Source organism: Podarcis cretensis, assembly GCF_951804945.1.
Source record: "Podarcis cretensis genome assembly, chromosome: 4".
NCBI classification, from domain to species: domain Eukaryota; kingdom Metazoa; phylum Chordata; class Lepidosauria; order Squamata; family Lacertidae; genus Podarcis; species Podarcis cretensis.
In genome coordinates, this window is record NC_137173.1 from 45519823 (window position 1) to 45533012 (window position 13190).

Sequence of the window (13190 nt, forward strand, 5' to 3'; positions counted from 1 at the left end):
AGTTTTCTGCATAGCAGTTCAGACTTTCATTTTTAGCTCTTGTGAAGGACATTTCCAAATGTGTTTAGTGAGTTGTTGAACACAAATGGATTCTCCTGTAGAGACAGTCACCAGAGGAAGTGATTTAAAATGGTCTTCATCCAATAACCATTTCATCCTCTTGACCAGGATTGGGAAACCTTCAGCTCATGGGCCAAATTATCCCCACCAGGCCGGCCAATTTGCCCTGTGTGATTATTTTTGGCAAGCCACTCCTATATGTCACTCACCTAAAATCATGACAGCAGGTGTAGGACAGATAAGGCCAGAGCTGCCAAGAAATAAGTCACAACTGCTAAGGGACAATCAGGAGTGCAAGAGTACCTTTCCAACTGCCCCTTAGCAATAGGACTTGGTTTATGATGTTTAAATTTGGTGCCAAATGCAAGTCAACTGGTTCGAGCAGGATCAGATCTACTCAGGAACTCTGATTGGAAGCTCCCAAGTGGGTTCAATTCTTGCTGAAAGCAGCAGGACTTGCATTTGGTGCTGAATTTAAACAGTGCTGAATGCAAACCCCACTGCCAAGGAACAATCGGGATCAACAGCTGAGAGTAGGTTCCTGATTTTTCTATGTTTTAATTCAGCTCCAAATGGGGCTGAATTGGTGTTCAAATCCGATCAGGTGATTTGCCGATCAAGTAGACCCACCCATCTATCAAAAGTGGCCTCCATAGAGGGTAGCTACTTTTCTGTCTGGCCTGCCAGGCATAAAATGGTTCCCCAGCTCTGCTCTATTCCTAGGAGAAATTGATTGTTTTTAAGGGTGACATGAGATTTCATCTGAGTCTGGCTCAGATTTGAACCTCAGGAATTTAGAAGAGCCAGCTCCCAACTGGACACTGCCTTTCAACCCTACTTTGCTTTCCATTAATCAGGAGTCATCCGTTTAAAATATTTTACAGCTCTTATGTTGAAAATGAGGATAACATTAAGAATTTTTCAAACGCCTTGAATTTTACCTATATATTCCATGAGTTTTCATGAGAATTCTTTTTTATTGAAATAAGCTGTGCATTTCTTGCTTTAATCACTAAAACCTACTTTCAGTTTGTACTCATTTTCTAAGGAGATCTTAAAAAGCAGCTCCTTCAAGAAGCCAGGCTTAAGGGAGTAGGAAAACCCTACTATCTAAAAATGCATTCTGCTGTGCTTCACCTACTGTTTAAATTTCATAGAACACTGTACTCTGATATTAACCTTGAGCCTCAAACTGCAGTTGGTCTTCCTAAGGGTAGACACTTTCCTATTATGTCCTGAATCCATCTCACACAGTTCCTCAAAATAGGTTTCTGTTGTAGACTATTCATGTAGAAATTTATCCAGAAAAATACAAGAAGGTGGTTTCATTTCCTCTTCCATAGCTGATTCCTTATCAGGAATATAACCTCTAAGTTGGCTTACTCTAAGGCATTTTATGTGGGGCTGCCCTTGAAAATGGTCAACTAATATAAAGTCCAGCTGCCAGGATTCTGGCTGGTTTACCTGTATTAAACCATTTTACATTGGTTCTAAAGAAATTGCAGTGGCTCCCTGTACAATTTGGCCAATCCATCTTTTTTTGTTGGGGGAAGCTTAATGTTATAAAATGTTATAAAATTATCAATGTTTCATTTGAATAGTAAAATCATATTTTTCACTGATGTAATTATTTAAATATTAATATTCTACTTATCATTCTATTTTAGAAATATTGTTGTACTAAAGAAAATTTTCTTTGTATTATCTGTATGTAATCTTTAGACACACACATGTTTGCAGGATCACCTTAAAGCACTGAGGATTAGTTCTGACCTCACATTTTGAATCCACTGGGTAGCTTTTGCTCTATGAGAATCAATCAGGCAATTTACTCGATAAATCTACTGTAGCAGTATTAACTCATGAGCTAATATTTGAAGTTGCGTGGATATCTTATTTTGACATAGTATTTTCACATTACATATACCCTATGGAAGCAAAATGTTACATCAGAGCTTGTTGTGAGTTTGATTTCACTGAGGTAAAAAGGTCTTTATATTATATAGGTTATACTATATATATATATACATATATATATATACATATATATATATATACTCTTAGCACTAGCAACTTTCATTTCACTGACTATACAGTAAAAAAATAATAATAATTTTTATACCAGTCAAGCCTCCAGCATATGTCAGCAGTGGATCAAATATTAAAAGCAAATTTTAATAAGTGAGAATCAAAGAAGGATTTAAAAAGCTCAGGGGATTTAGAGATGAGAGTTCAGTTCAGGGAATTCCACAGCTCAGGGGCATAACAGGTGAATGCTCTGTTGCCCATGGATGAGAGACCTGACAAGGGGGTTGATGAATTTGAGATTTATTATTAGAAAGTAAGAACTGAGGGCATATATAAATGGAGACCAATTCTGATAGGTGTGAAAGGGAAGTTTCAGATAGGTAATGAAAAACTCAGAACAAAATTTAAAAGTCAATGCGTTGACTGATAGGAAGCCAGTGTAAATCTGCCATGGCCAGAGTAATGTGATTGAATTTATTGCCATGAGTAAAGGCATGGGCTGCACCATGCTGAACAATGGGGTCATTTATGAATATTACTCTATAAAGTGCCTGCCGATCAGTGTAATCTGAAAGGAATAAAGATATGCATTAGGGGAGGGCAAGTAACATAAATAGTAGCAACGTTGCCTCCTTAACGTCGGGGATATCTGAGAACATGTCACCTGAAGTGACTGCTTTTGGGGGGAAAAAAGCTTTTAAGAAGTTAACAGTAAATGAATTTGGAAAGCAAAGCAGAATGCCGAGTTGAAAGTTTCCAAGCGTTTGTCAGATCTACACAGCTGCCACCAGATGGGAAAACAGAGGGGAGAGCAAACGGGTGGGAAGCAGATGAAAAAGGGGAGGGGGGATTTGGGGATTTGAGTTCAGCATCGAGGGCTCTTGTGTATCCGTTACAGATGATGCCTTATAGCTGTTTGCTGGGTCAGGTCTCTCCCCACCTCCTTTGCCATGTCTCCCTCCCTTCCACAGTCTCCCCCCCTTCCACAGTCTCTTTAAAAGTTTGACAGCTCATAGATGGCAAAAAAAGATCAACTCCCAGTATGTCAAGATCCTAAGCTAAGTATGTGCTTACAGGACAAAAACTGAGCACAGCTGGGAACGGATCTGCATTTTTCTATCTGTGTGTGAGGAAAATATTAATGCAGGGCAAGAGAGACTTGGTGCTCATCCTCACAATGATTCGTCTTAAACTTGTTATTAGGCAAACCACTTAGACATTTTTATTATACTGTTATGAGTTTGTGGGTGCCAGACCTTTTAACCCAGGGGTCAGCAAACTTTTTCAGCAGGGGGCCGGTCCACTGTCCCTCAGACCTTGGGGGGGCGGACTATATTTTTTTGGGGGGAAATCAACAAATTCCTATGCCCCACAAATAACCCAGAGATGCATTTTAAATTAAAGGACACATTTTACTTATGTAAAAACACACTGATTCCTGGACCGTCCATGGGCCAGATTTAGAAGGTGATTGGGCCAGATCTGGCCCCCGGGCCTTAGTTTGCCTACCCATGTTTTAATCTTTGAGTCAAGTAAATGTTATAAGAAGCTAGCCTGGCTTATATTTTGATGAGGTAATCGCCTGAGACGATGAGCCATTAAGAGAACAAAATGAAAGGGGATGGACTATTGAGAAAACCAAGGAAAGAGGCCCTGTGCTGGGTTTGGTCCCTACTCTAGCTCTCAAATAGTTAGCAAGACAAAGCAGGAGTTTGAGGAGAGAGTTTTGCTGTTGTGTGAGCTGAAAGCGGGTGCAAAAAGCTGCAGGCTGAAAAGGCAAAGAAAAGCCATGGCTGATTTCTGCTTGAATCCAAGGCTGTGGCTATGGGAGAAATTATACCCTCTTGGGGTGTTAAGGCTGTGAACCCCTCCATCATAGGCTCAGGATGCATATATGTGCAAATAAACCATGTATCCTAAAGACACCACAGTCTCATTTTCAAAAGGAACTCCGGGTAAGTGCCCGGAACCCTTGGAACCATTAGGGCGGCGTGCAACAATATGATATTGTACTCACTTTTTATAAATACATACAAACAGGCCTAGGAATGTCTGTAAAATACAGTTGAAGTGGTTAATACATCACTGAAAACACAAGAGGCCACTCTGAAATTAATTTTGAAATAGCACAGGAGATATGGCAAAGAATGTTTCACCATAATGTTGGAGGCGTTGTGGAGAAAAAGGATTTTTGCTTCATATGTGGTGGAGCTGCTCTTTTGCATAACTGTTCTGGGAGGAGGTGTTCTCAGAGTTAACTTGCATTCCCAATTAGCCATTCCACCTGGGCTAAGCTGATAGCAGTCTTTTCAACTGAGAGTAATCAAGGGTTCAAACAAAAGGATTTGTGCAGTTGGGAAAATCTCCAGGACCAGATGGATTGACTTCCAGATACTATAAAGCTTTGAAGGAATGGTTAGTACAACCTTTGAAGGAAGTCTGTAACGAAATTTTAGAGGGGAAAAAGACACCTGAATCGTGGAAAGAAGCGTACATTACACTTATACCAAAAACAGAGGCTGAAAAGACCCAGATTAAGAACTACCGCCCTATATCATTACTTAATGTGGATTACAAAATTTTTGCAGATATTTTGGCAAAAAGATTGAAAAAAGTGTTGGTGGGAGAGATTCATAAGGACCAGGCTGGCTTTCTTCCAGGAAGACATCTATCAGACAATGTGAGAAATATAATAGACATCATGGAGTTATTAGAAGTTAATATAAATACTAAGGCAGTATTGATATTTGTGGACACGGAGAAAGCTTTTGATAATATTTCCTGGAGTTTTATGAAGAAGAATCTACAAGGGATGGGGGTAGGCCAAGGCTTTGAAAATGGTATAGGTGCAATATATTCTGAACAAAAGGCAAAGTTAATTGTAAATAATGTGGTTACTGAAGAATTTCGGATAGAAAAAGGGACACGACAGGGGTGCCCAATATCCCCATTACTTTTTATATCGGTTCTGGAGGTTTTGCTAAATATGATAAGAGGGGACCAGCTGGTTAAAGGGGTTCAGGTCGGAGCTAAACAATATAAACCGAGGGCTTTTGCAGATGATCTAGTACTTACCCTACAAGAGCCAGACACTAGTACAAAAAGAGTTTTAGAGTATTTGGTCAAGTAGCAGGATTTAAGTTAAATAAACAAAAAACTAAAGTACTGGAGAAAAATCTAACAGTTAATGAAAGGGAGTGGTTTCAGAATGAAACTGGATTAATTGTAGCCAAGAAAGTGAAATACTTGGGGATTAATATGACATCTAAGAATGTGAACTTATTTAAAGTTAATTATGAGAAATGCTGGACAGAAGTAAAGAAAGATCTAGAAATATGGTCAAATTTGAGACTTTCCTTGTTAGGCCGAATTGCTGTTATTAAGATGAATGTTTTGCCTAGAATGCTGTTTTTGTTTCAAACATTACAGATTGTGGATAAAATGGACTGTTTCAAGAAGTGGCAGAAAGATATATCTAAATTTGTCTCGCAGGGCAAAAAGCCCAGAATAAAATTGAAGATATTAATGGATGCAAAAGAAAGAGGGGGATTTGCCCTGCCGGACTTAAAATTGTACTATGAATCAGCTTTCTGCTGGTTGAAAGACTGGCTTCTTCTTGAGAACACAGACATTTTAGATTTAGAAGGGTTCAATACTAGGTTTGGTTGGCATGCATATATATGGTATGACAAGGTAAAAATTCATAAAGGTTTTAAAAACCATATTGTTAGGAAAGCTCTATATAATGTCTGGACTCGCTATAAAGATCTGTTGGAAAATAAAACCCCAAGGTGGCTGTCGCCAATGGAAGCCAAGGAGGTGAAAAAACTTAATATGGAATCCAAATGGCCAAAATATTGTGAAATCTTAGAACAAGAGGGTGAAAAAGTGAAACTACAGAGTTATGAGAAACTGAAGTTTAAAGTACGAGATTGGCTCCATTATTATCAAATAATGGAGGTATATAAACAAGACAGGAAAATTGGCTTCCAGGTGGAGAGATCAAAACTAGAAACAGAATTGTTAGATTCCAATACTAAGAATTTGTCAAAGATGTATAACTTGCTGTTGAAATGGAATACGCAGGATGAAATGGTTAAATCAGCTATGATTAAGTGGGCACAAGACATTGGTCATAATATTATGTTTGCTGACTGGGAACAGTTATGGACCACCGGTATAAAGTTTACGGCATGTAATGCCTTAAGAGAGAATATTATGAAAATGATTTACAGGTGGTACATGACCCCAGTCAAGCTTGCTAAAATTTATCATTTGCCCAATAACAAATGCTGGAAATGTAATGTAACTGAAGGTACTTTCTATCACCTTTGGTGGACATGCCCGAGGATTAAGGCCTTCTGGGAAATGATCTATAATGAAATGAAGAAGGTACTTAAATGTACCTTTCATAAGAAACCAGAGGCTTTTCTCCTGGGCATGGTCGGCCAATTGGTGTCAAAGAGAGACAGGACTTTTTTTATGTACGCTACTACAGCAGCAAGGGTACTTATAGCAAAGTATTGGAAGACACAAGAACTACCCACTCTGGAAGAATGGCAGACGAAGGTGATCGACTACATGGGACTGGCCGAGATGACTGGCAGAATCCGTGACCAAGGAAAAGAGACGGTGGAGGAAGATTGGAAAAAATTTAAAGTGTATCTTAAGAATGATTATAAAATTAATGAGTGCTAAAATGTCGAGGTTAGAGAAAAAAGAGGATTACAGCTGTAAATGATTAGGTAAGAGAGAAGGGGGAAAAAAGAGTAATTAGTTAAATTAAGTGGGGATTTGCTGAAAGAAATCTGGAAATGGGGATGCAGAAAGGAGAGGTATGGGGAAGTCGGAGAAGTAATGTTTATGAAAAGAAGGTTTTGAAACTATATTTGTGTGTGTTTATGTGTTTGTTTGTCTTTGTATAATGTATTGTATTGTGTTTAATATGTGTTGGAAAATCAATAAAAATATTATAAAAAACAAACAAACAAAAGGATTTGGTTGCAGTATTATTGCCCATGGCTCACTTAGAATTAACTAGTTGTTGGGAAAGTAACTTAGCTTCCATAAAACTTCATGATAAACAAATATGGCAGTGATGATGGATATTTATTAATATCCATCACTGTGTAGCCTTTAAGAAACAACAGCCCAGCGCGCAGAGAGGTTCAGAAGGTAACAAGGATGTCTGTGCTGCGCTCTTACCAACCAGAAGAGGGAAACCAAAAGAGCTGGCACCAGGAACATTAAAGAAAAGAATGACAGAAGTTCTGTGGCCTTGATGTGAACCCATGGGCTGCCTGTTGAAAACCATAAAAGTAAGACGTTTCACTGAAGAAAACAAAATTTCATGTTACGATTCTGTATGAGTACAGATGGTAGCTTGCAGAATGCATTCTGAATTTTCCTTGACTCATTGAATGACTTTTATGACATGTGGCCTTTTCCCAATGACAATATGTGTGTTATTCTAAAGCAGCAATGCTGCAGCAAGCAAAGGCTACAGCAGCTCAGACAGCTGCTTGTGGCTGCAAAGCCAGACAGGATGTATGTGACTGTTGCCATGGAAACAAAGGGGCAGTCCATTCTGTACTGAGCACCGGATGTTAGCTCAGTGTGTGTGTCATATGACCTGTACAGGATGTACATGGGTGGAGTTTGGAGTTTCTCTCTGTTTGTTGAACAGAGCAGACATGTTTTCTCTGTACTGAAATGAAAGACAGGAATAAAGACAATGTAGATACATTTCTGTCTGTGTCTGATTCCCCTCCCTGGGGATATGCTGGAGAGCAGGGAGGAGGAGAGCAGTTGGTGTGTTTTTCTCACAGCCTGAGGAAAATCGCCGGAACGGACCTCGTGTGTTTTTCCTACCGGGAGTCGCCGGAGGGAGGTCAAAAGAATTCAGCCGGTGCCTGGAGAGATAGGCACATACCTCTGACCGAGCCTGAATTCTGACATTGGTAGCAGTTGACGGTTGCTACGATCCATGGGAGTCTGCATCAAGGAGACTATTTTCATCCCTCTCCATTGAAGCCTGAGATGGAGGCTGATTCTCTGCAGCTAGAAGCTGACCAGAAGAAGCTGAAAGCCAAGCTACGGAGCCCAGGTATGAGTTTTTCGGGCTTAAGAGTGTGAATGCAGATGGATTAATTCTCTGCTTCATGGGAGCAACGTTTGGGAAAAACAGCTCCGAGAGAGAAGAGTCTGCATTCCAAACATTCCTGTGGTTTTTCCTGTCCAAGGAAAGGAATGTGGTTGCTTAGCAACGCAGATAAGGGCTGGAAGTCAGGCTATGCCCAAAGAGGCACAAACAGCTCGTGTTTTGACTAGGCCTTTACAAAGGAACTGTTGGAAAGGGACTTTCCAAGCAGCCAGTGTTATTGCTGCCAGGTGCACAGAGTGTAAACAAGCCAGCTATTGGATTTTAGAGGCTTGTGTTTGAGAGTCAATGCAAGGACTCAAAATGGATGTCAAGAAGGGAAGCCTGCCTTCTCCACCCCTCTTGACCAGTGACAATTATGCATCTTGGTCTATTAAGATGAAGGCCCTGCTGCAGAATCAGAGACTGTTTGAGGTGATTGAGAACCCCATCCCTGCAGCACCAACGCGTGCTTGGGAGTCACAGGATGTGAAGGCCAGAACTGCTATAATTCTGTGCGTGTCAGACTCTCAGCTTGTTCATATACAAGATTTACCGCACGCGAAAGATGTTTGGGACACGCTGAGAAGGACACATCACAGAGATGCAGGTTCTTCAGCGTTGCTGTATTTTGAAAAGCTGACTAACCTGAGGCTTGCGCCTGATGGAGATGTTCAAGCGCACCTGACGGAAATGAAATTTCTGCGTCAGCAGATGGTGGAACGCAATTTCCGTCTGCAGGAGGAAGTGTTTTGCTTCATGGTGATCAACAGCCTGAATCGGACTTACAAAACGGTTGCCAGTCAGCTGGGGTCTCTCCCAGCGCAAGATCTAACGTCGGACAGGGTCTTTGCCGTGGTCCTGAACGAACATGACAGACTTGCCGCCCTGGAAGTCAAGGACAGGGGGAGGGAAGAACGGAGTTCAGACACCCCCACTGCTGTAGCTACTGGAGGAGACGCCGTAGCTTTGAACGTTGTCCAATGCCACAATTGTGGACAGACTGGGCATCTTCAGCGGAACTGCAGGAAGCCACGTCAGAACAGAGGAGCCAAGGGAAGCTCCACGAAGTCTGAGGCGTCAGGCAGAAGTCATGCCAAGTCACAGGCGAAGCCTGCAAAGGCTTTGATGTCCCTAAAAGCCACACCACAAGTGGGGAATTCCTTCGTTTTAGACACGGGAGCGACGGTTCACATGACCCATCGCAGGGATTTGTTTTCGTCGTTTAAGAAGCAAAGCTTCGTTGTACAACAAGCCAACGGTCAAGAGCTGGAAGCGACCGGAATTGGGACTGTGTATCTTAAAAGTCTGAACTTGACTATAAACGATGTTTATTTGGTTCCAGAGTTGAAGTACAATCTGCTCAGCGTTTCGCAGATTGCCAAGAAAGGACTAAAACTGTCCTATGATGATCAACACTGCGAGATCTACAAAGATGGAGAGTTGTATCTTTCTGCCAAAGAGAAAGATGGACTGTATTTGTTGACTTTTGATCAAAGTGATTACATGGAATGTAATTCTTGTGATTCTAACATGATTTCTTTTGCAGGTGTAGCTGAAAAGAGCGCCAAGCAGGTCACCTCAAGGGTCGACAAGGCATTTCAGCGGGTGTATGCTGATGTGATTGGTCCTTTAGCACCATCTAGAGGCAATGCAAAGTATTACCTAATATGTGTTGATTCTTTTACAGGTTTTGTCTGGATTTATCTTTTGGAGAGACCGAAAGAAGCCTTAGAAAGGTTTAAAGAGTTTTGTGACAAGGTTAAAAATATGCATGATGCTGACATAGATTGTCTTTGCACAAATGAGAAGCCAATTTTTCTCTTACAGGATTTCCAGAGGTTCCTGAAGAAGAAAGGGATAAGACACAAAATTGCAGCTTCCGAAGAAGCTTGGAACAGATGTGTCTGTGTTAGAGTGAACAAAGAATTGCAAAAGGGAATGGAAGCGCAATTGCTTAGTTCACATCTGCCACATGAGTACTGGGCTGAGTCGCTAATGTCATATTGTTACACGTGGTTGAGAAAGTTTTCAAAAGAGTTGGGAAGTTCTCCTTTTGAGAAACTGTTCCACAGAAAACCTTCTGTTGCCCATTTCAAGGTTTTTGGGTCTCATGTGAGAACAGAAGCTCCGGGTGGAGTAAAGAATGCCAGAGGCATTTTTGTGGGTTATGAAAAGGGTCTCTACAGAGTAATTTTGTCTGAATCTGGTAAAGTGATTCTCACAAAATTTCTAGAGAGTGCTCCTGAACAGGAGCGAGTGATTGTTCACACATTTCCCACAGGAGATGATGATGATTCTGATGATGATGATGATGATGAGTTTGATCTTATTGAGTTCAGTAGTACTGATGATGACAGCGATAGCTCAGACAGCTCAGTTGTCACAGTCATTGAGAAGAAATCTCACACAATGACTAGACCCTCAGAAGAGGAGGATGAACCACTGATTAAGCTTAGTACTGGTTCTCCAGAGAGCTCAGAGGCTGAACCAGAAAGCAGAGAAGAGCAGCACCTCTTACGTAGGTCTGAGAGAGCAACGAAGGGTGTACCACCCAAGAGGTATTCAAAAGAGTTTGCCAACCAAGCTATTGCATGTGTTGCTGTTGTAAACGACCAAGGTCAAATTGAAGCTGTGTCTGAGTCAGAGACAAAGGCACAACAGAGAGTTGCTAACCAAGGTAATGCAGAAGCACTCATTCCTTGGAAGGCACACAACCAGAGAGGTAAATTGGTAAAACCAGTGGCGGGTAGTTCCAAGGGTGGAACTGAAACAACAGGGGAGTGTTATAAGTATAACAACTGTTTGTTTTCTTCTCTGGATGACGCTTTGCTCGCAGCACGCATTGATACTTTAGGGGGAGTATGTTATTCTAAAGCAGCAATGCTGCAGCAAGCAAAGGCTACAGCAGCTCAGACAGCTGCTTGTGGCTGCAAAGCCAGACAGGATGTATGTGACTGTTGCCATGGAAACAAAGGGGCAGTCCATTCTGTACTGAGCACCGGATGTTAGCTCAGTGTGTGTGTCATATGACCTGTACAGGATGTACATGGGTGGAGTTTGGAGTTTCTCTCTGTTTGTTGAACAGAGCAGACATGTTTTCTCTGTACTGAAATGAAAGACAGGAATAAAGACAATGTAGATACATTTCTGTCTGTGTCTGATTCCCCTCCCTGGGGATATGCTGGAGAGCAGGGAGGAGGAGAGCAGTTGGTGTGTTTTTCTCACAGCCTGAGGAAAATCGCCGGAACGGACCTCGTGTGTTTTTCCTACCGGGAGTCGCCGGAGGGAGGTCAAAAGAATTCAGCCGGTGCCTGGAGAGATAGGCACATACCTCTGACCGAGCCTGAATTCTGACAATGTGACCCCAAGATGCAATTTGCCTGATTAGGGACACCAAAACCTTGCATCAATGGAAAGTGACTGATCATGGTTTTATGTTCTATAATGTTAGGCATTCAGCTGGAATTTTATCTGGTTTCCTGCACATTTCGTTGTTTCTTTTATTCCCTAGACACATAGTATTTTGTTGCATCACTTGACTTCCTCTTGTCAAGAACCAGAATATTGTTTGCCGAATAATCCCTCTGCTAGTATGTTGACTTCCATGTCTCTGACTTAATGATAGTACTTGATGAGTGGAAGAGTTGCCCAGTGGTGTTCATTGTTCATGCAAGTGTGAGAACTACACTCACGTAGGCCTTGTGATCTGAGTCACTAAGGAGTCTGTGAAGAATTGTGCTTTAAGACCATATATTTTCTACCTCCAGTCAGCTGCTTGGGCTGTTTTCTTTTTCACTTACAAAGGTTGAGATATGGGAGGGCATTGGATATGTGGAGAACATTTCTAACTGTGGTATTCAGTACTTTTATACAAACAAAGATCCTACAACATCAAGTGGACATGTCCAGGGCTCTTTTTCAGCCAGAACTCTCTGGAACACAGTTCCGGCACCTCTCAGGTGGGCACCATTTGCATTCTAAGAGAATGGGGGAGGTGTTCATGGTGAGTTTTTTATTAAAGCACCTCTTTTTATTAAAAAAATACAAAAATAAGACATGCCTATTTTTGTATTAAACCAGAATTTCTTATTCCAGTGATTTCCAAACTTTTTGCCTCATGGAGAACTTGAAAATTGGAACCACGGCCAGTTTGGGACCTGATCTAAGTTGGGTTGTAAGACCAATATATGGCAACAAATTAAGAATAAAATGGTCATCAAATCCATATTTGGGTTGAAAGGAGGTCCCAGGTCTGAAAAGATTGAGAACCTATATAGTATGTCATCATTTTTGGGGGATCTTGCAATAAATATGGGAAGCTTTCACTTGATTCTACTGCTTATCCAGAATGATTTTGCAGAGTCACTGCCTAACACTACTGAATCACTGCTGTCAGCAGGACTGTGAGCATAATTGGTAAGTATATAAGTTCTTCTTGTACAATCCCCCTCCCTTTTTTCTTTTGCATCTGCAAGGACTGCAGAAATCTCATCCGTTTGTGTAGCTTGTGGGAGTGGATTCCCTTTTGGGTAATTTTTATTACCTTGTGCACATCATTCATATTAATTAAGTCATCAGGGTACAAAGTGATGCAGCTGGGATATTTATTTAAGCTTCACTCTGGATAGCATTTTTGAAGGTGGTGATCATATGGGACATCTTCTTGGCCTGGTGTATGAATTAGTTGCCATATTCCAGATGTTAGTATAATTCTGTAATCAAGCAAAGGCTGGGCATGCCAATGAGGTGAGACACCAAGCTCACAAGAGGAAAAGGCAGCATGAATTCTTGGTTCTATAGCTGATATACTGGTTGCAGACTGTTGCTGCCATCTTGAGGAGAGTCTTTGCAGCATCAGTCTTCAAATGACTAGGTTGATTGATTATCTTAAGAGATATGGGGTTAGAGAAGGGATAGCATGGAACAGTAACAGTGACAGATAAACAAATGGGCAAACCCT

The 13190-nt window shown here is 41.2% G+C and overlaps 1 protein-coding gene across 3 annotated transcripts in view; it reads left to right on the top strand.

Moving 5' to 3' along the window:
• LOC307215526 (uncharacterized protein) overlaps positions 1–13190 on the top strand; it is a 277162-nt gene that overhangs the window by 18245 nt on the left and 245727 nt on the right. For 2 of the 3 annotated variants that reach the window (XM_079974864.1, XM_079974865.1), the window contains exon 1: positions 7306–7406. In XM_079974864.1, coding sequence (XP_079830990.1) covers positions 7380–7406 — 27 coding nt within the window. In that variant the 5' untranslated portion in view covers positions 7306–7379. Of the gene's footprint in view, positions 1–7300; positions 7407–13190 lie in introns of those variants that run through there. The other variant, XR_013838528.1, reaches the window with a different exon arrangement.